Here is a 25,147-nt window from a genome sequence, read left to right on the forward strand (position 1 = left end):
ATAAATAATTGCATATATGTATTTATAGGCGCAAATACTTTGTACTTTTGCGTTGGATGAAAAGGAAAACAGAGACTTTTTGTACGTTAAGCCATGCCTTTCCTGGTATTCCCACATGAGGTTACCTGTACACTCTGAGGATGTGTGCCGTATTTCCTACAACTAGAAGACGTAGGAGCTAATTTGCGTGTATAGGCTCATGCAAGCAGCTGTGGAGTTCACAGCCCAGTGCATAAACTGACTGTCCCAGACCCAAAACATAGAGCAAGTCGTATTTCTGCTTTATTTTCTTTTTGTCCCCGACATTTTCAATGGTCATCGGGGCCTCAGTAAAGCTCACCCATGAATAACTCACAGGATACAAACAAGAGTCCACAAGTAGCCTTAATGGTCTTTACACTATACAATGCACCTTTTCTTTTAGTAACATTTAAAAATGTCCCCACCCTGTCCAATGCCCCCCTCCTCCTCCTGCATGAAACCTTCCCCATCTCATTGTGGCTCTCTCCTTTGCTCCCCAATTATTGTGATACCCTCATATTTTGCTGCTTCTCTAGTTTCCCCTCTTAACAGGGCCCTTTTGCTACTCCCCCACTATTGCGCCCTCCTTTCTATGCTCCCCCTCCTGTTGTGGCCTCACTCCTACTGTGCCATCTTCTCTGATCCTTTTGTGCCCCCTTTTTCTGCTCCCACTCTTATTGTACACCTTTCTCTTCTCCCCCTCTGGAATGCATTGAAAAACACATACATTTAGCAAATATATTTTAATGTTTGGTTGATTTTGCATTTTTAAAACACGATGCTTGATGTGCGTTCATTGAATAGATCTGTTTCTATTGGTATTAGAACAAATGCAGGGGCTTGTAGTATTTTGGTTCTTGCTTATGCATGTGATTGCATTAATTTCAAAGCGCATACTGCAAACGCAACAATTTAAAAAAAAAAAGCATTGCCCAAACGTATAACATAGAAAATTCACAAAAACGGACAAAATGTAAACACTGTAAATCATGAATTATATTTGAAAACAAATGAAGCAAAAATGCTGCGGCTAAGATATGAATCAAATATGCAACCTGTACACCATGTATGTCATCGGCCTGAGGGGGCATTCACATGTTAAGTTTTTCACATGCAGTGTTTGATAACCAAACCAGGAGTGGAATGAAAATAAAGGAGCAGTAGCTTCTCTTAGGGCGCGTTAACACGTTGCGTTTTGACCTGCGTTTTCATTTGATTTGCCTAATTACATAACTGTTAACATTTCTGTTTACAAAACGCATCATAAACGTGATGTTAACACATGTGTTAACGCCATGTTAACACGTGTGTTTTGTTAACACATGCGTTAACATCGTGTTTACAAACGTAAACGATAATGTAATTAGGCAAATCACCTCTCATCAGCTGTTGTATATGCGTTTCAAGCGCAATGAAAGTGCGACCAAAACGCAACGTGTGAATGCGCCCTCAGGGTGAAGACACACGTGGCGTTTTTGGGCCGTTTTTATTAAGTGCGTTTTCAGATCGTAAAAAAAGCATGCGTTAAAAAACGCATGTTTTCTGAATTTGCGCCATTAAAAACGGACAAAATCGCATGCGTCTTTAAAAAGCGCACTTAGTAAAAACGGCCTAAAAACGCCACATGTGTCTTCACCCGGGTGCGTTCACACATTGCGGTTACAACTGCATCGCAATCAGCTTTGAGGTGGTTTTAGGTGCAGTTTTGACAATTGAACAGGTGAAAGACATGAACTGAACAAGTGAATTTGATTTTGAAGGGGAAACCTGCTCCACAAATGTCACTCACTCATTCAGTTCATGTCTTTCTCCTGTTCAATTGACAAAACTGCACCTAAAACCACCTCAGGGTGCTGTCACACGTCGCGTTTACTGCATGCGTTTAAAAACGCATTGCTACAGCTGAAGGGGTATTTCCCTAATTAAACAGCTGTTAACGCTTGCGTTTACAAAACGCAAGCGTTAACGCATGCGTTAACATCGCGGTTAACGCATGCGGTTGTTAACGCATGCGTTAACCGCGATGTTAACGCATGCGTTTTGTAAACGCAAGCGTTAACAGCTGTTTAATTAGGGAAATATCCCTTCAGCTGTAGCAATGCGTTTTTAAACGCATGCAGTAAACGTGACGTGTGACAGCACCCTCAAAGCTGATTGCGATGCAGTTGTAACTGCAACATGTGAACGCACCCTAAGGGTGAAGACACACATGGCGTTTTTGGGCCGTTTTTACTAAGTGCGTTTTCAGATCGTTAAAAACGCATCCGTTTTTTTAAAAACGCATGCGTTTTTTGAAAACGCAGGCGTTTTTGTCAGTTTTTCCGAAATTGCGCAATGAAAAACGGACAAAAACGCATGCATTTTCAAAAATCGCATGCGTTTTTAAAAAACGCATGCGTTTTTAACTATCTGAAAACGCACTTAGTAAAAACAGCCCAAAAACGCCATGTGTGTCTTCACCCTTAGGCCGGCGCCAAACGTAGCGCTTTGTCTGCGCTTGCAAACGCAAACAAAGTCGCGCCCACCGGGGCGGGCCTCGGCCCGATCGCATCGGCGTTTCTATGGAAACGCCTGCGATCGGGAACGAGCTGCCGGTGTTTTGCGTTAAAATAAACGCAAAACACCGGCGGCTCGTTCCCGATTTGCTTTTGCAAGCGCAGACAAAGCGCCACGTGTGGCGCCGGCCTTAATGGTAAGTGGGAACCTCTTATGATCCACACCTGTATTTGGCTTCAAAAATTGCATCTGAAAAGCTGAACATGTGAACACACCATAACTAACTCATACTCAACTTCAGGGTGCGTTCACACGTTGCAGTTACAACTGCATTGCAATCAGCTTTGAGGTGGTTTTAGGTGCAGTTTTGTCAATAGAACAGGTGAAAGACATGAACTGAACGAGTGAATGACATTTGTGGAGCAGTTTTCCTCCTCCCTCCTTCCTTAGCGCTCCACGCTGAGGGTGCTGTCACACGTCGCGTTTACCGCATGCGTTTAAAAACGCATTGCAATAGCTGGAGAGTGATTTGCCTAATTAAACAGCTACTAACACCTGTGTTTACAAAACGCAACCGTTAACGCATTGTTAACGCATGCGTTAACATCGCGGGTAACGCATGCGGTTGTTAACGCATGCGTTAACATCGCGGTTAACGCATGCATTTTGTAAACACAAGTGTTAAGAGGTGTTTAATTAGGCAAATCACTCTCCAGCTATTCCAATGCGTTTTTAAACGCATGTGGTAAACGCGACGTGTGACCGCACCCTGAGTGTATCGGACACAAGCGCTTCCTGCTTCTCTGACGTCACCCTGTGATGAGGGTGACAAGTGTTAGGGGTGGGTTGGATCGCAAGGCGACAGCCACCTGCTGACATTACAGGAACATTTTGATTGGTCCTGCAATGTCCATCGCTTGATCTTTGTCATGACAGATCGTGTCATGACATATTGTAAGTCAGGAAAGATCTGCCGCTCTCCAATGCCACCATTCTGGATTTGGTAGTGTTGGAGAGATGCGTGGGATCTCTCCTTTAGGTACTGTAACACAATCACTATTACACTCCCCCCCCACACACACACACACTTATTGTCCATTTTTCCTTACGTTATTCCCACCACCGTCTGTTTTTACTTGCGTTATGCCCCCTATTGTTTACAGGAGGTAGTGATGCACGCAGTTTGAGAACTTGCTACTAAAACCTTCTAAAATTCGTAAAAAAATAAGCAAATGTAAAAAAAATTTGAAAGTGGAAATAGAAAGAAGACAAATGGCAAAAGTTTTCTACAAAAATAAAATTGTTGTATGACTTTTTGTCAAAGAACTAAAACATTTGAAAGTTAGAAAATTGTAATTTTTAAAAATATTTTTCCGAGAAAGTAGAATTTTTGCCCCTAAAAAACTTGACCAATCAACAAAATTATAATACTAATATTAACTACAATGTGTCACGAGAAAACAGTTTGAAAAGATACTGGTCTGATTTAAAAAAAAAAAAAAAAAAAAAACGGGCAGAGCCTTAAGCCCCTTCTACACTGGCGTTTTTCACGCGCGAGTTCTGCGCGTGCATTTGACGCGCAGAACTTGCATTGCACTCTGTCCCATTGTATTCAATGGCTCTTTCTTCATTAGCGTTGTTTTTCACGCGCGTGCTTGCGTTCGTTTGCACGCGCGTCAAAATCGCAGCATGCTCTATTTTTGCGTTTCGCGCGCGTTTTTCACGCCCCATTCAAGTCTATGGGGACGTATCAAAAACGCATTGCAAGTGCAATGCGAGTGCAATGCGTTTTAAACGTAAGGGTTGCTAGGTGACCAGAATAACAGTATTTCCCCTGCTCGCGAACGATCGTTTAATTAAAAAAACACAATGAAGAACAGTAAAGAATAGAATAAAAACAGTGAACACAGGATCATTTAAGAGAAAAACACAGTGCAGAACACAGTGCAGAATAGATTACAGATGTTCAGCACATCTGCTTACTTGTCGGGAGATACGCGCGGAACGGTGCGCCCAAAATAGTATGTGAAGAACAATATATATGTGTGAAGAACACATTGCAGATGTATTGTTGCGGGCGCAACAAATGTAAATGTTGTGAAACCATTTGTCACCGATCTCCCAGCTTTTGCTCTAATGTAACTGGTGAGAGTTTTTCCATTAATAGTTTCCTCAACTGCAGCTCAGACTACGTGATTTATTTGTTCGAATGTACATGCAAATTTCAATATATAGGTCGTACGATACAGCCCCTCAGAGAGCGCCTAAACAAACGCAGATCAAATATCACTAATGCAAAAAGGTGCAAAAGAAAAGAGGCGGCACTCACCCAACTAGGAAAATCTTCTTTTATTCGTGTATTCAACACCAAGGCATGGGGCAGGGAGGTGCTACACGCTGTGCAGTCGGCAACGGGCCGTTTCGCGCTTACTTGCGCTTCGTCTGGCCGTACGGAGGACGTGAGCGGATGTGGGCAGTTATACCCCTCCGCTGACGTCATCCGTCAAGGAGTGTCATGTGATGTGGGGATTCCCAGGGGTGTGTGCATCCGCGGTGGGTATCACGTGGTCCGGTCGTGTCATGTGACCGAATCAAGGTAAACAGACACTCCGAACCTACGCGGCCACCACGGACGCGGGTACAAGGGTAAATAAACATATTATATTATTAACAAAGACATGTTAAAATCACTCCGTATGAACAATGTGATATTCAACGGAAGGATGAGTACTTATCATTGCATATCATTATCGGCTGGGTCCTAGCTCAAAGAAATACTGCCATATCATTTTTGTCATTCAGGCCAATTGGGCCTTCTGCTTCTGTCTTTAAAATCCATCGTGCCTCGCGTCTCAACAATTCTCTATGTCTATCTCCCCCGTTACTATTAATCGGGACCTGTTCAATGCCTGCGAAGGAAAGCACATCTGGATTGCCTGCATGGGTCGATCTAACGTGTTGTATGAGTCGTGAGGACCCTTTTCCCGTGTGTATGGAGCGATGATGTTCTCTAAACCTAATATAAAGTGGTCGAATGGTCTTCCCTATGTAGAAATGTCTACAAGGACAAAAGATGACATAAACTGTATGATCTGTTTTACAACTAATGAATTGTTTTACTGTCGTCGTAATACTCCCAATCTTAAGGGTATTGGTGGTAAGGTGAAATTTACAAAAGTTACAATTGTGACATTGAAAATTGCCCTTCGGGGTTTCTCGATCTAACCAAGTAGTCGTGTTCTCCCCGAATCTGCTTTTGACTAGCAAGTTTTTTATGGTTGGGTTTCGCCTAAAAGCCACTATAGGTGCATTTCTAGTTACTCTCTCTAGGTCAGGGTCTCTCTCTAGTATCCTCCAATTTCTCCGTATTGCCTTCTTAATGTTGTCCTCATTCGGTCCAAAATCAAAAGTAAAGGTAAATCTATCTTTTTTATTGTTCTCTCCCTGTTTCTTTCGTTCCCCATACAGGAGTTGTCTCCTATCAAGTCGTAGGGCTCTCTCATATGCTGATCCGATGACTTCGTCTGGGTACCCTCTAGCTCTGAGTCTATCCCTCAATTCAAGAGCTTGTATTTGGAAGGAGTCCTCAGTATCGTTAATGCGTCTCAGTCGGACAAATTGTCCGTATGGTACGGCTTTTTTAACATGGTCGGGGTGTGCACTATCAAAGTGCAACAACGCGTTAGTGGCTGTAGGCTTACGGTAGCCGCTGACTTGAATATGATCAACAATAATGTCTACCTGAACATCCAAGAATTCGAGGCGTTTATTGCCGAAGTTGCTCGTGAATCTCATGTTCATCTTGTTACCCTCATTTAAAAATTCAACAAAATCATGGAATTCAGATTCAGATCCGGACCAGGCCATGAACACATCGTCGATGTACCTTAAATATGTATGTATATACTTTATGTATGGATTGGTGGCGTTTAGAATAAATCTACTTTCGAAAACCGCCAAAAATATATTTGCAAAGGTACATGCGACTGGTGTGCCCATGGCCGTCCCCGTGATCTGATTGAACCATTGATTGTTGAATAAAAAGGAATTATGGGTCAAGATGAACATGAGAGCTTCACGAACAAAACCGACCAATGCTGCACTTTTACCCGCTTTTTGCAGAACCAAGCATATTGCTTCGACTCCCTCTGAGTGTGGAATACGCGTGTAAAGACTTTCAACGTCTATAGACGTGAGCTTAAGGTCTTCCCGCCACGCGATATTCTCTATGGCCCTCAAGAAGGAATTGGTATCCTTCAAATAGGAAGGTATATCTGCAAGTATAGGTCTCAGTAACCAATCTAAAAATTGTGAGAGAGATTCAGTCACCGAGCCGATCCCGGCCACTATAGGGCGGCCCGGGGGTCGGCTCGGTGACTTGTGAATCTTGGGGAGGAAATACCATGAAGGTTTTTTAGGAAATTTAGGAAGGAGTTTTTCAGCTGTCTTAGCAGACAATATATTATTCTCTACGGCTCTTCTCAAGATGGTACGTAACTGTGAAATGTATTTTGTGGTTGGATCTCCTTTCAAACGTACATATGTAGTGGGATCGTTTAATTGCCTCTCAGCCTCCACTATATAATATTCTCTCTGCATGATCACAATATTGCCCCCCTTGTCGGCCGGCTTAATAACTATCGATTTCTCTTTCTTGAGTTGTTGTAGGGCTTTCCATTCTTCACTAGTTAAGTTAGGATTTCGGTTAGGGTAAATTAGAGCCTTAACATCTCTACAAACTTGTTCGTAAAATATATCGATAGCTGAGCCGGCCGGCAAGGGGGGACAGAAAGTGGATCGATTACCACCTCTAAAATCAGTTACGACTCTATCATTAGAGATTGATGCATCTAATTCAGTGCCATCATTGTCTCTCAGTAGTAGTTCTAGAACGTCTAAGCAAATGAGGTCAGTCGTGTCAGGGGGGGTGTCGATCTGAAAACCCAAAGGGCCGATACATGGTATCTCGCCTTCTAATCTATTGTTTCCTCTGGAGGTAGAGATGTTATCAAACATTTTTCTTAATGCTATATTTCTAATAGATTTATATAGATCAACTTGAAACTGAACAAAATCAAAGTCTCTAGGGAAACTGAAATTGAGTCCTTTGGATAGGGCCGATAAACAAGCATTGTCCAGAGTTACTGGGGACAGGTTAATTACGTTGGATCCTAGTGGTTCTTGTAAAGCTGGGGTTATTGAAGTTATCGCCAGGAAACTTTCTTTCTTTTCTGGCTCGATCTCCATCTTCCTTTTCCTTTTCCGACCCCTTCCCCTTCGGACTCTACATCTCGATTTGTTCCCCCTAAAGGGATGTTTACTGCTGCTGAAATGGGTTCTTCTCTGTTAACGGTCGTCGTGGAGCCTCGATCCTCCGAGCTGCTAGAATCCGATTCTGTTGTCCAGAAATCAGTTGTTCGATGCTTATTTGCTTTATTACGTTTAAATGGTCTCTTGGTTCGCCAGGTGAACACACGACCGGACTCAAAATCACTTTTGTCTCGCATGAACTTATCACGCTTCTTCTCTTTGATTTCTGCTTGTAGAGGAATTAATCTTTTTTCCAGTTTTTTATGAAACATCTCATTCTGTTTGTCCGTTAAACGGGTTCTGAGCTCTATCTTAGCTCTACACAACTCTGAAGTAACCTGTTCATATTCTTCTTCATTTCTGCTTAGGACTAATCTCATTAATTCCAGTGAGCAGGTCAATTGGATGGCATTCCATTTGGCAATGAAAGATGGATCTTCCTGATATTGAGATGCTTCTTTATACGGGCGTAAACCTCTGGGGGCTCGTTCATGTTCGCTGTATGTTTTTAGCGATTTGATGGTCCAAAATAGGCGTATTTCTTTTTCAGCCAGTTGCGAAATTTTTTGTTCCAACATTCGGGTACTAAGCACTTGCAACTCATCTTTACGGTCACATTGTTCAAAAAACGTGTTTGCATCCTCCCTGCCAATATTGAATGCGGTGTCACTAGAGCCCGGTCCCTGAGTCGTGTCCATTTCCATTACTTCAAACAATCAACAGACGGTCTAATGGTGTGCTCTGACGTAGGTATGACAGTCCATAAAATAGCAATAACAGAATCCGACGGTTGGTGTACTCTCCGTCCGGAACAGAATCGTCGGCACTACCAGACTCGCATGGGAAATTCTTGGACAGCCTTATAAAAATGGCGTTCAGGTAAGGGGTGGAAAATCCTAGTGCACGGGTGGTGCTCAACCCAGAGGATGTGTACATATACGCAAAAAGGTGCAAAAGAAAAGAGGCGGCACTCACCCAACTAGGAAAATCTTCTTTTATTCGTGTATTCAACACCAAGGCATGGGGCAGGGAGGTGCTACACGCTGTGCAGTCGGCAACGGGCCGTTTCGCGCTTACTTGCGCTTCGTCTGGCCGTACGGAGGACGTGAGCGGATGTGGGCAGTTATACCCCTCCGCTGACGTCATCCGTCAAGGAGTGTCATGTGATGTGGGGATTCCCAGGGGTGTGTGCATCCGCGGTGGGTATCACGTGGTCCGGTCGTGTCATGTGACCGAATCAAGGTAAACAGACACTCCGAACCTACGCGGCCACCACGGACGCGGGTACAAGGGTAAATAAACATATTATATTATTAACAAAGACATGTTAAAATCACTCCGTATGAACAATGTGATATTCAACGGAAGGATGAGTACTTATCATTGCATATCATTATCGGCTGGGTCCTAGCTCAAAGAAATACTGCCATATCATTTTTGTCATTCAGGCCAATTGGGCCTTCTGCTTCTGTCTTTAAAATCCATCGTGCCTCGCGTCTCAACAATTCTCTATGTCTATCTCCCCCGTTACTATTAATCGGGACCTGTTCAATGCCTGCGAAGGAAAGCACATCTGGATTGCCTGCATGGGTCGATCTAACGTGTTGTATGAGTCGTGAGGACCCTTTTCCCGTGTGTATGGAGCGATGATGTTCTCTAAACCTAATATAAAGTGCTTAGTACCCGAATGTTGGAACAAAAAATTTCGCAACTGGCTGAAAAAGAAATACGCCTATTTTGGACCATCAAATCGCTAAAAACATACAGCGAACATGAACGAGCCCCCAGAGGTTTACGCCCGTATAAAGAAGCATCTCAATATCAGGAAGATCCATCTTTCATTGCCAAATGGAATGCCATCCAATTGACCTGCTCACTGGAATTAATGAGATTAGTCCTAAGCAGAAATGAAGAAGAATATGAACAGGTTACTTCAGAGTTGTGTAGAGCTAAGATAGAGCTCAGAACCCGTTTAACGGACAAACAGAATGAGATGTTTCATAAAAAACTGGAAAAAAGATTAATTCCTCTACAAGCAGAAATCAAAGAGAAGAAGCGTGATAAGTTCATGCGAGACAAAAGTGATTTTGAGTCCGGTCGTGTGTTCACCTGGCGAACCAAGAGACCATTTAAACGTAATAAAGCAAATAAGCATCGAACAACTGATTTCTGGACAACAGAATCGGATTCTAGCAGCTCGGAGGATCGAGGCTCCACGACGACCGTTAACAGAGAAGAACCCATTTCAGCAGCAGTAAACATCCCTTTAGGGGGAACAAATCGAGATGTAGAGTCCGAAGGGGAAGGGGTCGGAAAAGGAAAAGGAAGATGGAGATCGAGCCAGAAAAGAAAGAAAGTTTCCTGGCGATAACTTCAATAACCCCAGCTTTACAAGAACCACTAGGATCCAACGTAATTAACCTGTCCCCAGTAACTCTGGACAATGCTTGTTTATCGGCCCTATCCAAAGGACTCAATTTCAGTTTCCCTAGAGACTTTGATTTTGTTCAGTTTCAAGTTGATCTATATAAATCTATTAGAAATATAGCATTAAGAAAAATGTTTGATAACATCTCTACCTCCAGAGGAAACAATAGATTAGAAGGCGAGATACCATGTATCGGCCCTTTGGGTTTTCAGATCGACACCCCCCCTGACACGACTGACCTCATTTGCTTAGACGTTCTAGAACTACTACTGAGAGACAATGATGGCACTGAATTAGATGCATCAATCTCTAATGATAGAGTCGTAACTGATTTTAGAGGTGGTAATCGATCCACTTTCTGTCCCCCCTTGCCGGCCGGCTCAGCTATCGATATATTTTACGAACAAGTTTGTAGAGATGTTAAGGCTCTAATTTACCCTAACCGAAATCCTAACTTAACTAGTGAAGAATGGAAAGCCCTACAACAACTCAAGAAAGAGAAATCGATAGTTATTAAGCCGGCCGACAAGGGGGGCAATATTGTGATCATGCAGAGAGAATATTATATAGTGGAGGCTGAGAGGCAATTAAACGATCCCACTACATATGTACGTTTGAAAGGAGATCCAACCACAAAATACATTTCACAGTTACGTACCATCTTGAGAAGAGCCGTAGAGAATAATATATTGTCTGCTAAGACAGCTGAAAAACTCCTTCCTAAATTTCCTAAAAAACCTTCATGGTATTTCCTCCCCAAGATTCACAAGTCACCGAGCCGACCCCCGGGCCGCCCTATAGTGGCCGGGATCGGCTCGGTGACTGAATCTCTCTCACAATTTTTAGATTGGTTACTGAGACCTATACTTGCAGATATACCTTCCTATTTGAAGGATACCAATTCCTTCTTGAGGGCCATAGAGAATATCGCGTGGCGGGAAGACCTTAAGCTCACGTCTATAGACGTTGAAAGTCTTTACACGCGTATTCCACACTCAGAGGGAGTCGAAGCAATATGCTTGGTTCTGCAAAAAGCGGGTAAAAGTGCAGCATTGGTCGGTTTTGTTCGTGAAGCTCTCATGTTCATCTTGACCCATAATTCCTTTTTATTCAACAATCAATGGTTCAATCAGATCACGGGGACGGCCATGGGCACACCAGTCGCATGTACCTTTGCAAATATATTTTTGGCGGTTTTCGAAAGTAGATTTATTCTAAACGCCACCAATCCATACATAAAGTATATACATACATATTTAAGGTACATCGACGATGTGTTCATGGCCTGGTCCGGATCTGAATCTGAATTCCATGATTTTGTTGAATTTTTAAATGAGGGTAACAAGATGAACATGAGATTCACGAGCAACTTCGGCAATAAACGCCTCGAATTCTTGGATGTTCAGGTAGACATTATTGTTGATCATATTCAAGTCAGCGGCTACCGTAAGCCTACAGCCACTAACGCGTTGTTGCACTTTGATAGTGCACACCCCGACCATGTTAAAAAAGCCGTACCATACGGACAATTTGTCCGACTGAGACGCATTAACGATACTGAGGACTCCTTCCAAATACAAGCTCTTGAATTGAGGGATAGACTCAGAGCTAGAGGGTACCCAGACGAAGTCATCGGATCAGCATATGAGAGAGCCCTACGACTTGATAGGAGACAACTCCTGTATGGGGAACGAAAGAAACAGGGAGAGAACAATAAAAAAGATAGATTTACCTTTACTTTTGATTTTGGACCGAATGAGGACAACATTAAGAAGGCAATACGGAGAAATTGGAGGATACTAGAGAGAGACCCTGACCTAGAGAGAGTAACTAGAAATGCACCTATAGTGGCTTTTAGGCGAAACCCAACCATAAAAAACTTGCTAGTCAAAAGCAGATTCGGGGAGAACACGACTACTTGGTTAGATCGAGAAACCCCGAAGGGCAATTTTCAATGTCACAATTGTAACTTTTGTAAATTTCACCTTACCACCAATACCCTTAAGATTGGGAGTATTACGACGACAGTAAAACAATTCATTAGTTGTAAAACAGATCATACAGTTTATGTCATCTTTTGTCCTTGTAGACATTTCTACATAGGGAAGACCATTCGACCACTTTATATTAGGTTTAGAGAACATCATCGCTCCATACACACGGGAAAAGGGTCCTCACGACTCATACAACACGTTAGATCGACCCATGCAGGCAATCCAGATGTGCTTTCCTTCGCAGGCATTGAACAGGTCCCGATTAATAGTAACGGGGGAGATAGACATAGAGAATTGTTGAGACGCGAGGCACGATGGATTTTAAAGACAGAAGCAGAAGGCCCAATTGGCCTGAATGACAAAAATGATATGGCAGTATTTCTTTGAGCTAGGACCCAGCCGATAATGATATGCAATGATAAGTACTCATCCTTCCGTTGAATATCACATTGTTCATACGGAGTGATTTTAACATGTCTTTGTTAATAATATAATATGTTTATTTACCCTTGTACCCGCGTCCGTGGTGGCCGCGTAGGTTCGGAGTTACCTTGATTCGGTCACATGACACGACCGGACCACGTGATACCCACCGCGGATGCACACACCCCTGGGAATCCCCACATCACATGACACTCCTTGACGGATGACGTCAGCGGAGGGGTATAACTGCCCACATCCGCTCACGTCCTCCGTACGGCCAGACGAAGCGCAAGTAAGCGCGAAACGGCCCGTTGCCGACTGCACAGCGTGTAGCACCTCCCTGCCCCATGCCTTGGTGTTGAATACACGAATAAAAGAAGATTTTCCTAGTTGGGTGAGTGCCGCCTCTTTTCTTTTGCACCTTTTTGCGTATATGTACACATCCTCTGGGTTGAGCACCACCCGTGCACTAGGATTTTCCACCCCTTACCTGAACGCCATTTTTATAAGGCTGTCCAAGAATTTCCCATGCGAGTCTGGTAGTGCCGACGATTCTGTTCCGGACGGAGAGTACACCAACCGTCGGATTCTGTTATTGCTAAATATCACTAATGGTTTCCTGCTGCATAGTGTGTCGCGACATGCTGCAGTTCATCACAACCGCAATTACAAAGAGTTTAACATCAAACCAATCGAACACATCACTAGCTCCACACCACAACGTCACAACCAACTCAAACAGCGGGAAATGTTTTGGATCTACAAGCTTCAAACCCTGGTACCAGCAGGTCTCAATGATAGTTTGGAAAATGTCTTCTAACCATATATATGTTATTTAAGTTGTATCCACACTTTCCTTTACTCCATATGCTCAAAGTATACTCTCTCGTATTTACTCTGTGAATATATATTTAAACCATGTACCATATGAATGTATGTTGAAATGTGTGTGTGTGTGTATATATATATATATATATTATGTATGTGTATATATACATATATATATATGTGTGTGTGTGTGTGTGTATATATATATATATATAATTTATTATCATTTTTTTTTTTTTAAAGGTATTTTTTAAGCAATATTTTGTATGTAGCCTTTTATGGTGTATATTCTGTGATATATTTATTAATTTTACTTCCATTTAGTAAGTTATTTATTTTCTCACATCTTTACACATATCCTTCTACCTATAATCTAATTATTTTACTAATCTAAGTATTTTATTTATCTATCCTCTTATCCTTGTGTGTATCCTAATTGTATCCCTGCATGTGTCCTAATCATCCTAATAAAGAAGGGTTATTGAGAAAAAAAAAAAATCCTCCTCATATAAGGCAGAGGGCAGACAGCTGGCGGCCCATTCTTTCTATCCTCCAGGCAGCGCACTACAGCTACCTAGCTGGACCGTGAGTATATCTCTACATTTGCATAAATCCTTGCCCATTTTCTTTCCTAATACATTGGGGCACATTTACTTACCCGGCCCATTCGCGATCCAGCGGCGCGTTCTCTGCACAGGATTCGGGTCCGGCTGGGATTTAAGATGGTAGTTCCTCCGCCGTCCACCAGGTGGCGCTGCAGCGCCGAAAATAATCTTAACGCCCCGGAATGCACCATCCCATAGAAGGTGAAGGTGAGCGCTCCCCAAGCGACACATTTTCGGTTTTTAAATGCGGCGGTTTTTCCGAATACGTCGGGTTTTCGTTCGGCCACGCCCCCCCGATTTCTGTCGCGCGCATGCCGGCCCCGATGCGCCACAATCCGATCGCGTGCGCCAAAAACCCGGGGCAATTCATGTACAAGCGGCGCAATTCGGAAATATTCGGGTAACACGTCGGGAAAACGCGAATCGGGCCCTTAGTAAATGACCCCCATTGTGTATGAGTATATCCCTTGGTTTTCCCCCCTGCTTGTCTCAACTCCTAGCCAGTTCCTTACTTCTACATACACTCACCGGCCACTTTATTAGGTACACCATGCTAGTAACGGGTTGGACCCCCTTTTGCCTTTAGAACTGCCTCAATTCTTCGTGGCATAGATTCAACAAGGTGTTGGAAGCATTCCTCAGAGATTTTGGTCCATATTGACATGATGGCATCACACAGTTGCCACAGATTTGTCGGCTGCACATCCATGATGCGAATCTCCCGTTCCACCAGATCCCAAAGATGCTCTATTGGATTGAGATCTGGTGACTGTGGAGGCCATTTGAGTACAGTGAACTCATTGTCATGTTCAAGAGACCAGTCTGAGATGATTCCAGCTTTATGACATGGCGCATTATCCTGCTGAAAATAGCCATCAGATGTTGGGTACATTGTGGTCATAAAGGGATGGACATGGTCAGCAACAATACTCAGGTAGGCTGTGGCGTTGCAACGATGTTTAATTGGTACAAAGGGGCCCAAAGAGTGCCAAGAAAATATTCCCCACACCATGATACCACCACCACCAGCCTGAACCGTTGATACAAGGCAGGATGGATCCATGCTTTCATGTGACGCCAAATTCTGACCCTACCATCCGAATGTCGCAGCAGAAATCGAGACTCATCAGACCAGGCAACGTTTTTCCAATCTTCTACTGTCCAATTTCGATGAGCTTGTGCAAATTGTAGCCTCAGTTTCCTATTCTTAGCTGAAAGGAGTGGCACCCGGTGTGGTCTTCTGCTGCTGTAGCCCATCTGCCTTAAAGTTCGACGTACTGTGCGTTCATGCTCTTCTGCCTACTTTGGTTGTAATGGGTGGCGATTTGAGTCACTGTTGCCTTTCTATCAGCTCGAACCAGTCTGCCCATTCTCCTCTGGCATCAACAAGGCATTTCCGCCCACAGAACTGCCGCTCACTGGATGTTTTTTCTTTTTCGGACCATTCTCTGTAAACCCTAGAGATGGTTGTGCGTGAAAATCCCAGTAGATCAGCAGTTTCTGAAATACTCAGACCAGCCCTTCTGGCACCAACAACCATGCCACGTTCAAAGGCACTCAAATCACCTTTCTTCCCCATACTGATGCTCTGTTTGAACTGCAGGAGATTGTCTTGACCATGTCTACATGCCTAAATGCACTGAGTTGTCGCCATGTGATTGGCTGAATAGAAATTAAGTGTTAACGAGCAGTTGGACAGGTGTACCTAATAAAGTGGCCGGTGAGTGTATATACTTCACTACAGATTATTTATATACTTCCTTTGTATCAGTTCCCATACTTAATCATGTAGCAATCCATTCATCTATCATGTAGTGATTCATTTATTTCTATCTTTGGTTCCACAGGAGAATTGGGAGGTGATCATTCCCTAAGGGTCTTATGGACAAAGTAGGAATGAGTACCCCACCAGAATTCCTGTAATGTCTGGATGAGCATGTAAGGCATTCAGTAGGTGTTTAATAATTAGTGCATATAACAGTGGCAACAATGGGTATCCCTGTCTAGTCCCATTGCCAATCGTGAAGGTGGTTGAGGGGTGTTGAGGGGTGAATGGTGAACTGTTTGTCTTCTCTGTGTGTTTGTAACTTTTCTTCTTTTTCTCCTCCTGCTGGCCAGCAAACCTTTGTCTCTGTCCACTATTGTTTCACCAGACAAACCAGTTCAGCAGCCACCACTCAGCATTACCTGATCTTACCTGTGTGTGTGCAAAACCTGAGCAGAGGGTGAGCTGGGGTTATATAGCTGCATCTGATTACTGCCAGGTGATGCTGAGCTGAAGCCATGTGGTTTATGTTTGCATTTATAACTTTGGTTACTTTGTGTATATTGTAAACTCCCCTTTTATTTTTATATTGTGTATTATATTGTATTGTGGCATTATGTATATTAAGTAAGAAATATATCTTTGTGTGATGTTTGTTGTTAAAGGTGCAACCCAGGGGTGTATCCCTTTAAAACTCAAGGGAAATAGTTGGGTATTTAATGACACCTGTGTGTACATGGATTGTCTCTAGGTCAGAGTGTCTGATCTGACCACAGGGGAGCTGCTTGTTCCAAGGTAGCTGCAATCTATCCCCTGAATTATCAGCATTTTTGTTCTGTACATTTTATTTTTGTGCAAATAAATGCAAGCCTTTTCTTTGGACCTGAAGCCTGAGTAAAGATTTATTTTTTTTTAACGGCCAGAAGACCCCACATCTCAACATATGGTGGCAGCAGTGGGATGGCTGTTTGTACTGGACTAAGTACAGTTTACTACTCAGCTGATGGCAGGACGTACCAGGAGGTTTATAACGACGCAGTCTGCTAGACCACCGCAGCGCGCTAAAGCATCTGCACGTCCCAAACTGGTAGAAGGATCTCGCCAAAAGGCAAAAGCAGTTCCTGTATTGGAGATGGAGAGCACCCAGCCAGAGGTATGCAAACCTGTGATTCCAGAGGAGGGTGCAGCAGCTGGTACTGATCCACCAGTGAGTGCAACTGCTCCAAAAAGCATGGAGGAACTCCTTGTATGGTTGGTCCAGCGCCAAGAGTTAAGTGATCAACGTAGAAAAGAGGAGGAAAAATTCTACCGTGAAAAAGAGCAATGGAGGCGAGACAAGGAGGAGGAGCAACGCAGAATTGACATCAAGCAACAAGAGGTGGAAAGAGCAAGGAGAGATGAACAGTTTATCCAGGCACTACAAGCCATGCAGCAAAATCTTTCTCCTGCCACAAAATTAAAGCTGACCAAGCTAACAGAGACTGATGATATAGAGTCATATCTAAAAGTATTTGAAAGAGTGGCTCAAGCAAACAAGTGGCCTGAAGATCAATGGGTCCTTCATTTAGTGCCATTCCTCACCAGCAAAGCACAGCAGGCATATAGCCAGATGAGGACTGATGACGCTGAAAATTATAAAAAAGTCAAAACTGCAATTTTAAGACGATACAACATACATACAGAAACCTTTCGCCAAAAATTCCGGACCTACAGTTACCAAGATAAAGATGGACCTAGAGAGGCCTACACCCAGCTGAGTGAACTATGTTCCAAGTGGATTCCCCCAGAGGGCAAGACTGTCCAGCAGGTGTTGCAGACCATCATCCTTGAACAGTTTCTGGAGGTTCTTCCTACACCAATGCGAATATGGGTAAAGGAACATCAGCCTGATAGTGGTGAGCAAGCTGTGACACTCGCTGAAAATTATCTGCTTGCAAGGAAAGGACTGGTCCAGAAGCCAAGTGTGGTAAGACCTTCTTTCAATACTATCACTGATAAGCCAAAACATGAGACTGTAAAATCTAAAGGTCAGCATAAAGACCTTACTTGCTTTGCCTGTGGTAAAGCTGGACATTATGCTAAAGACTGTACCAATATAGCTAGCAAAAAAGTTAAAGGGTCTGCAGCAAATTGTGTAGGACTTGTGAGAGACTATTTACAACCTGTTACTGTTAACTCCCAGACTGTGACTGCACTGATTGATACTGGGAGCCAGCAGTCTCTGATAAGATCAGACTTGGTGGACTCTGCTAATACTACAGGTCATTTGTTCCTAACCTGTGTGCATGGTGATAAAAAGATGTACCCTAAAACTGTGATACCTATACAAATAGCTGATGTAGAAGTGTCTTTAGAAATGGGAATTGTCCCAAAATTGCCATATCCTGTGGTTTTGGGCCAAGACCTACCTGGTTTTTGTAGCATGATTAAAAGTGACAGTGTAACTTCTGCTGTGACCACAAGGTCTCAAGTTAAAAAGGTGTCTGATGCAGAATCTCTGGGTGACATATTTCCATTGCACGATGATGTTTTCCATGGTAGTGGCAAAGGTCACCTTTCTAGGAGAGAAATGCGCCTTTCTCGTGCGAAATGGCGGTCTGCGCATTCTCTCTTAGAAAAAGGATCCCTAAAGTGGGAAAATATGTCCGTTAAACAAAAACAAGATGGCACCCTTGCTTCAGCATTTTCTCAGGTTAAAAATGAAGGGGAACCCAAACAGTTTCCTATGTACACTTTAAAAAATGACCTCTTGTATAGGGTTTGTGAGCATCCAATTCTGTATATTAGCAGAAAACTGTTCCCCAGAGAACTAAACTATTCTACAATAGAAAAGGAATGTTTAGCCATAAAATGGGCCATAGAAAGTCTACGTTATTATCTATTGGGTAAAGAATTTGTGTTAATTTCTGACCATCATCCTTTATTTTGGTTGAATACAATGAAGGGTAACAATGCTCGTCTAACACGTTGGTACTTGGGCTTACAGCCTTACCGGTTCTTGGTACAGTACAAACCAGGGAGTCGGCATAAGAATGCCGATCACTTATCCCGATTTGGTACCCAAGTCCAAGAGAACTACTTTGTGGAAGGGCAAGCTTCCACTTAAGCAGGGAGGAATGTTGAGGGGTGAATGGTGAACTGTTTGTCTTCTCTGTGTGTTTGTAACTTTTCTTCTTTTTCTCCTCCTGCTGGCCAGCAAACCTTTGTCTCTGTCCACTATTGTTTCACCAGACAAACCAGTTCAGCAGCCACCACTCAGCATTACCTGATCTTACCTGTGTGTGTGCAAAACCTGAGCAGAGGGTGAGCTGGGGTTATATAGCTGCATCTGATTACTGCCAGGTGATGCTGAGCTGAAGCCATGTGGTTTATGTTTGCATTTATAACTTTGGTTACTTTGTGTATATTGTAAACTCCCCTTTTATTTTTATATTGTGTATTATATTGTATTGTGGCATTATGTATATTAAGTAAGAAATATATCTTTGTGTGATGTTTGTTGTTAAAGGTGCAACCCAGGGGTGTATCCCTTTAAAACTCAAGGGAAATAGTTGGGTATTTAATGACACCTGTGTGTACATGGATTGTCTCTAGGTCAGAGTGTCTGATCTGACCACAGGGGAGCTGCTTGTTCCAAGGTAGCTGCAATCTATCCCCTGAATTATCAGCATTTTTGTTCTGTACATTTTATTTTTGTGCAAATAAATGCAAGCCTTTTCTTTGGACCTGAAGCCTGAGTAAAGATTTTTTTTTTTTTAACGGCCAGAAGACCCCACATCTCAACAAGGGGGACCCATTAACCCTGATTCTTGCTAGGGGGAAGTTATAGAGAGCTCTGATACGTGTAAGTACATTGGGCCTACACCAAGTTGGGTGAGGGTTGCCTCTAAGAATGTCTTAGTCCACACGCTCAAAAGTTTTTTTATTCACCCCCTTTGTGAATAACGGGTAATCTTTAAATGCATCAAAATGCATATAGGAGACAAGGGAAGGAAGAGGAAGGAGAATATACATAGAATGATTATATGTGTTCAGCGATGTCCTCAGTTTTGTGCATTTTTTTGTGCATTCTCATTTTTGATAGACGGGCTTCTACCGGCCTTGCCCTAGCAAGAAGCGTCCTTGGTTTATTACTCCCATTGTAGAAGGAGCAGGTGCATAACTGCCATAGTCTCTGCTGTTTATGTCATGACAAACTTTCGTGAGCTCCCTGAGGGTCCACTGCTTGTTTTTTCTTGCTGGGCCTCAAGCCTATTGAGAGAATCAAGGATACACAAGTTTAAGTTTTTCACTTTGTTTCATTGCAGCCAATTAGTAAGATCAAAAAAGTTCTTTTTTTTGCTCATTAATGTGCATTCCGCACCCCATCTTGACAGAAAAAAAACAGAAATGTAGATATTTTTGCTAATTTATTAAACAAAAACTGAAATATCAGTTTTTGTCGTAAGTATTAAGTTTAGATAAGATAATCCTTTATTAGTCCCACAGTGGGGAAATTCACAGCGTTACAGCAGCAGAGAGGGTACAGAGAGTGAAGTACAAACTATGACAACAATATTAGGGATAAATGAACAAAAAGAAAAGGGGGATAAAAAGACAAAAAAGAGACAAGCAATGATCGGCAGTTTGATGTTTAGTCTGTGGATGGGACTTGCAGGGACTTTTTATTTAGACCCTTTGCTCAGTATGGAATAGAAGAACCCTTTCAAGCTAGTACAGCCATGAGTATTCTTGAGAACGATACTGTACAAGGAAATCAAGGCGGGAACCGCACCTATAAGGTGATCACGTTACATCACCATGTGGTAGGGGTAAGTAATTGTTTGTGCGTTAGATATGAATAGTAAACTTACCGCCCCTGTGAAGGAAACCGGGACGTTTTGGACTGAAGGGTACGCAAGGTCACTTAGTTATCCTTTTATAGACACTCCCAGAATGGACGGGTTCTGAGATGCGCAGGGAGTGATTTAAAGTTGGCCACAACAATAAATCACAACCCTGAATGGCTATAAGACTTCTTTCACTAGCCTCAGTGAAACAGAATATTATCAACATAATGAAGCTGCCACTAGTTCTCCTTTAATATAAGCCCAGTCCATAACGGGGTTATATAGGGTGAGGAACCAACCCGGCAGCATGTATATAACCGAGAAACCCGGACGTGAGATTGGTGGATCGAGATTAAAGAGCAACACAGGTTAAATTTTATATTTAATTGCCTTAAAGGAAACCTACCATTTCAAATGGTTGGTGTAAGCTGTAAACACCGAGCACCAGCTCAGGGTGAGCTGGTGCCGGTGCTTAGTTTCGTTAGTGTTATTAACCACGGTATCGCGGTTTTAACACTTTTTAAACTTTGTAGCAGAAGCTGCTTCGGCGCTGTGCGCGACCGTGCGCTCACAACGCCTGCGGCATTTCCTATGTAGGCGTGTGCACGATCGTGCGCACGCAGCGCCGAAGCAGTTTCTGCTATAAAGTTTAAAAAGTGTTAAAACCGCGATACCGCGGTTTATAACACTAACGAAACTAAGCACCGGCACCAGCTCACCCTGAGCTGGTGCTCGGTGTTTACAGCTTACACCGACCATTTGAAATGGTAGGTTTCCTTTAAGGGCCCACTAGACAATACAGTACACACAATAAATATATACAGTAAACAGTACAAAATAGCACTATAAGTAACAGCAGTTCAGTAAGTTAGTTACCTTGTGTGTGGGCCTAATGGAACCTGATAGTCCACATCTTAAGATCTTTTCCTGCACTTGATGTAAAAATGGGATCCCAGACAAAGAGATCTGGCCTCAGAGGTGTCTGATTATATCAGGTGCAGACACACCACTGTCCACCCCCAGGAGGGGTCATGGGCCCCTCCTACCCGGTATCACATACCAAACCCTGGAGAAGCTATAGCTTCTCAAGGAGAAGTTGTAGGGTCATGGTTTTGATATCGTTGGATCCGGGTGAATCCCTGGATCGTATTTGCTGACCTATTTGCTATGGTCCTATCCATATATCTCTGGACCCAAGGGTGCTAGACATATCAACATGATTCTTCGGGAGCACTGATTTCAAAAATGTATTTGCCCTTGGGCTGAGATGGACCATAACTCCAAAACTGCCCCTAATCAACATATTATGAGTTTTGTGGCTCTTTGTCTCCTGTTTAAAAATTTTAGGGAAAATCAGCTGAAGCCCCTGGAGACAATGCGGCTACAGAGATCCTTTGAAGCCCGTACACCCATCTTGCTAGGTAACACTAGCTAGCTCCATTAGGCTAATTATGCTGAGGCTGTGGGGGAAGTTATGGATTTGAGTAGTATAGGCCTCCCTCCCCCTGGTCATATTTATCACAGCCCACAAATGCCAGAGAAAACCGCCCCTTCCTCTCCTAAAAAAGTAATGGCGTTCACCTTTAGACTAGCGTCGCCAGTTCGAACATCTCGTCACGTCACCGGAAGTGACGTCTCTAATAGCTCATTGCTACGTAAGAGATGTTTATGACAAAACATTGCAATACTGCTGAAGAGCGGAGGCCAGGGCCTGTGCACACCGCAGGTTCATAAAGAAGTGCTTATATCAAAATCGCAATGCTGACAACAAAGGCCAGCGCCTTCGCACACCACAGGATGAAACATGGCTCCACAGTATAATGAATGAGGACAGCGAATACAAAGTATCCGTATGGGCACGTACAACTGAGCTTGTCACACAGCTTGTCATTATCGGTGATGTATGAGCTGGTGACGCTACTTTACAGGTGAGCACCATTACTTTTTAGGGAGAGGAATGGGTGGTTTTCTCTGGCATTTGGGGGTGGTAGGTTTACTATTGTGGGAGATTTGGCCCAGTAGAGTCCGTGGTAGCGGAGATTCGTGATACAGTTCAAGACAGTGACACCAAGATTCAGTCCAAAACAGGTCTCGCCTGCATTTATTCCAGCAGCAGGAACAAAATAAAACAGCCTTCACATTCAGGCATCGAACATAAACAAAATCCTACCCGTCTGGGTGCTAACTAAACAGAGTTCTCCTAACTCACCACTAAAACATAAAAGACGTTGCTGCTCCAGGCACAGGGGTCAGGACTTTGTGTGCTCACCAGCCTCCACTCAGAGCCCACACTCTCAGCTCTGCTCAGCAGCTTTATGCAGCCTGATTAGGCTGCTCCCCCCAGTGCCATATCTGGACACCCTCCACCTAGGTAATATACAGGTTATTCCTTTACCTCTTGGATGCTGTATTGATTATATTATGCTGTACACTACTTACTAAGTTTATCATGCCTTATTAATATATGATATTTCCTGTATTTACTACTTTTTTGTACTATTAACTACCATGCACTGGGGACTAGGGTACTTTGCATAGCACCTTGAGTGCTTTTTAATTGTTTTTATACCTTATCTTTGTGTTTCTATGTAAATTAATAAAAATTGTGATATTTACCTACCTATGGGCATCCGCCTTTTTTCTTCAATTCTTGATATACATTTCCTTGGATGCTTTTGTTGATACCTTTGACCCATAACTATTGGGTAAGCTGCTCCCACCACCTGTGTCCAAGGTGCTGGACAACACAACCTCAGCACTAAGGCCTTGCATAGTAGGAAAACCTAGGGGAAACATACCGCCCATCCACAGTTAACCCCTTCGGTGTCTCACACTATTTATATCCAACACACAAACAATTACTTGCCCCTGAAGAAGTCACATTGGTGACGAAATGCGTGGAGTCCATTCATGAGATCCAGTTATTTGCTTCTTTTCTTCTCCCCTTCTTTGTGGCTACTTTTATGCGTTGGTACAGTATATTTACTTTGTATGCCTTGGGGACTTCTTGCATTTTAACTTCTTTGATGTGGTTGGTTTATTGCATGTAGATTCAGGACGTATTTATATATTTGTATCGGCAGGGTATTGGGTAGTTGATCTGGAGCCCTGCCTTGTACCTTCAGGAGCCCAGTATTATGAACATTACATCTTTAAAGTGGTTTTATTATGCGTGTGTTGCATTGTGATTTAATAAAGCTTTCTCTATATTTATTTTTGGTTACTTGTTGCATTTTCAAAAGATGAGAGCCTTTAGCTGGATTCATAAGGGCAACAGGAGACACAATAGGATTAGGAACTCCCTGGGCTATAACCACGTCGATACCAATTCAAGTGATTTTTTATCTTTGGATGTCTCCAAAGTGGAGTCAGACAGGGAAGGCGTTGACCTAGAGCAACCAAGGAATCACAAAAATGTGGTCCCAAACACAGGGACCTCATACAAGAGGGACACCAGACAAGGCAAAAGACCCTAAATCCGGATGAGGTTGGTGACCTACAGATTATAATTTTATCGAATTACCAACTAAGTGAGATTGAGGTGTCAGTATTAAGTAAAGTTTTATCCTTTTCCTCCACAGATTATCTTGGTATAATTGAATTAATCAAGGATGTTTTCTTATATTGCAGACATATGATTTTCAAAGTACTTTACCATCAACCAAGTTTGGCCGACACCTTTGTGGGTGAAGATCGCAGAATGTTCCAGGACCTTCTAGAACTATTACAGGAAAATGAAAATGGTCAGAGCACAAGTAGGCACTCCTTTTCTGCAGCCCTACCATCACAGAGTACTCCCAATTTGGGACTAGTTCCGGCTGTACAGCCGTTTTTTAACAACATTGTTTGAGAGGTTAACACACTCAATATAGATCAACACAAGGGCCAGAATTCATCTTTGATGGAACGAAAAGCACTCAAAAACCTCTAAAGAAATCATACATTCTTAATCAAAGAAGCTGACAAAGGGGGAAATGTAGTACTTTGGCCAGTAGTTATGTACTTACAGGAAGTAAAACGTCAACTTGGTAACAGAACTTATTATTCACCGCTACCGTCGAATCCCAAGGATATTTTTAAGAACAAAATGAACAAACTTTTGGATATGGCTATTAGACATGGAATAATAAACAAGAAGGAGCATAAATATCTAACTGTTACACATCCAGAAATGTTTATTGTCACCCTAGATGTTGAGGCGTTGTTCATGAACAATGTATGCGCTGGCTTTAGAAGATTTAAAGGTCCAGCACGCCATTAATTGCCGTTGGCCATTTCCCAGAATACCATTTAAACCCTTCCCGACATTTGACGTAATAGTACTGCATCGCGGGAGGTGCGTTCCCGCAAAATGCAGTACTATTACGTCAAGCTTCTGGCGCCGGCTCCTGAACGGTCGGCTATATATTATAGCTGACACCTGCCTCTAACACCCGCGATCGGAGATT

The 25,147-nt window shown here is 42.9% G+C and overlaps 1 protein-coding gene and 1 long non-coding RNA gene across 2 annotated transcripts; both read left to right on the forward strand.

Moving 5' to 3' along the window:
- Positions 1–13,990: 13,990 nt before the first annotated feature.
- On the forward strand, positions 13,991–24,863 carry LOC140067463 (uncharacterized). The gene is made up of 3 exons (XR_011848503.1): positions 13,991–14,085; positions 15,953–16,043; positions 24,330–24,863. It is a non-coding gene; the product is annotated as an uncharacterized lncRNA (long non-coding RNA).
- LOC140121970 (uncharacterized) lies at positions 16,509–18,976 on the forward strand. The gene has a single exon (XM_072142239.1). The coding sequence runs from the start codon at positions 16,874–16,876 to the stop codon at positions 18,974–18,976; it is 2,103 nt and encodes a 700-aa protein (XP_071998340.1). The 5' UTR covers positions 16,509–16,873.
- Positions 24,864–25,147: the final 284 nt, after the last annotated feature.

The sequence above is a fragment of the Engystomops pustulosus genome, chromosome 1, assembly GCF_040894005.1.
Source record: "Engystomops pustulosus chromosome 1, aEngPut4.maternal, whole genome shotgun sequence".
NCBI lineage: Eukaryota > Metazoa > Chordata > Amphibia > Anura > Leptodactylidae > Engystomops > Engystomops pustulosus.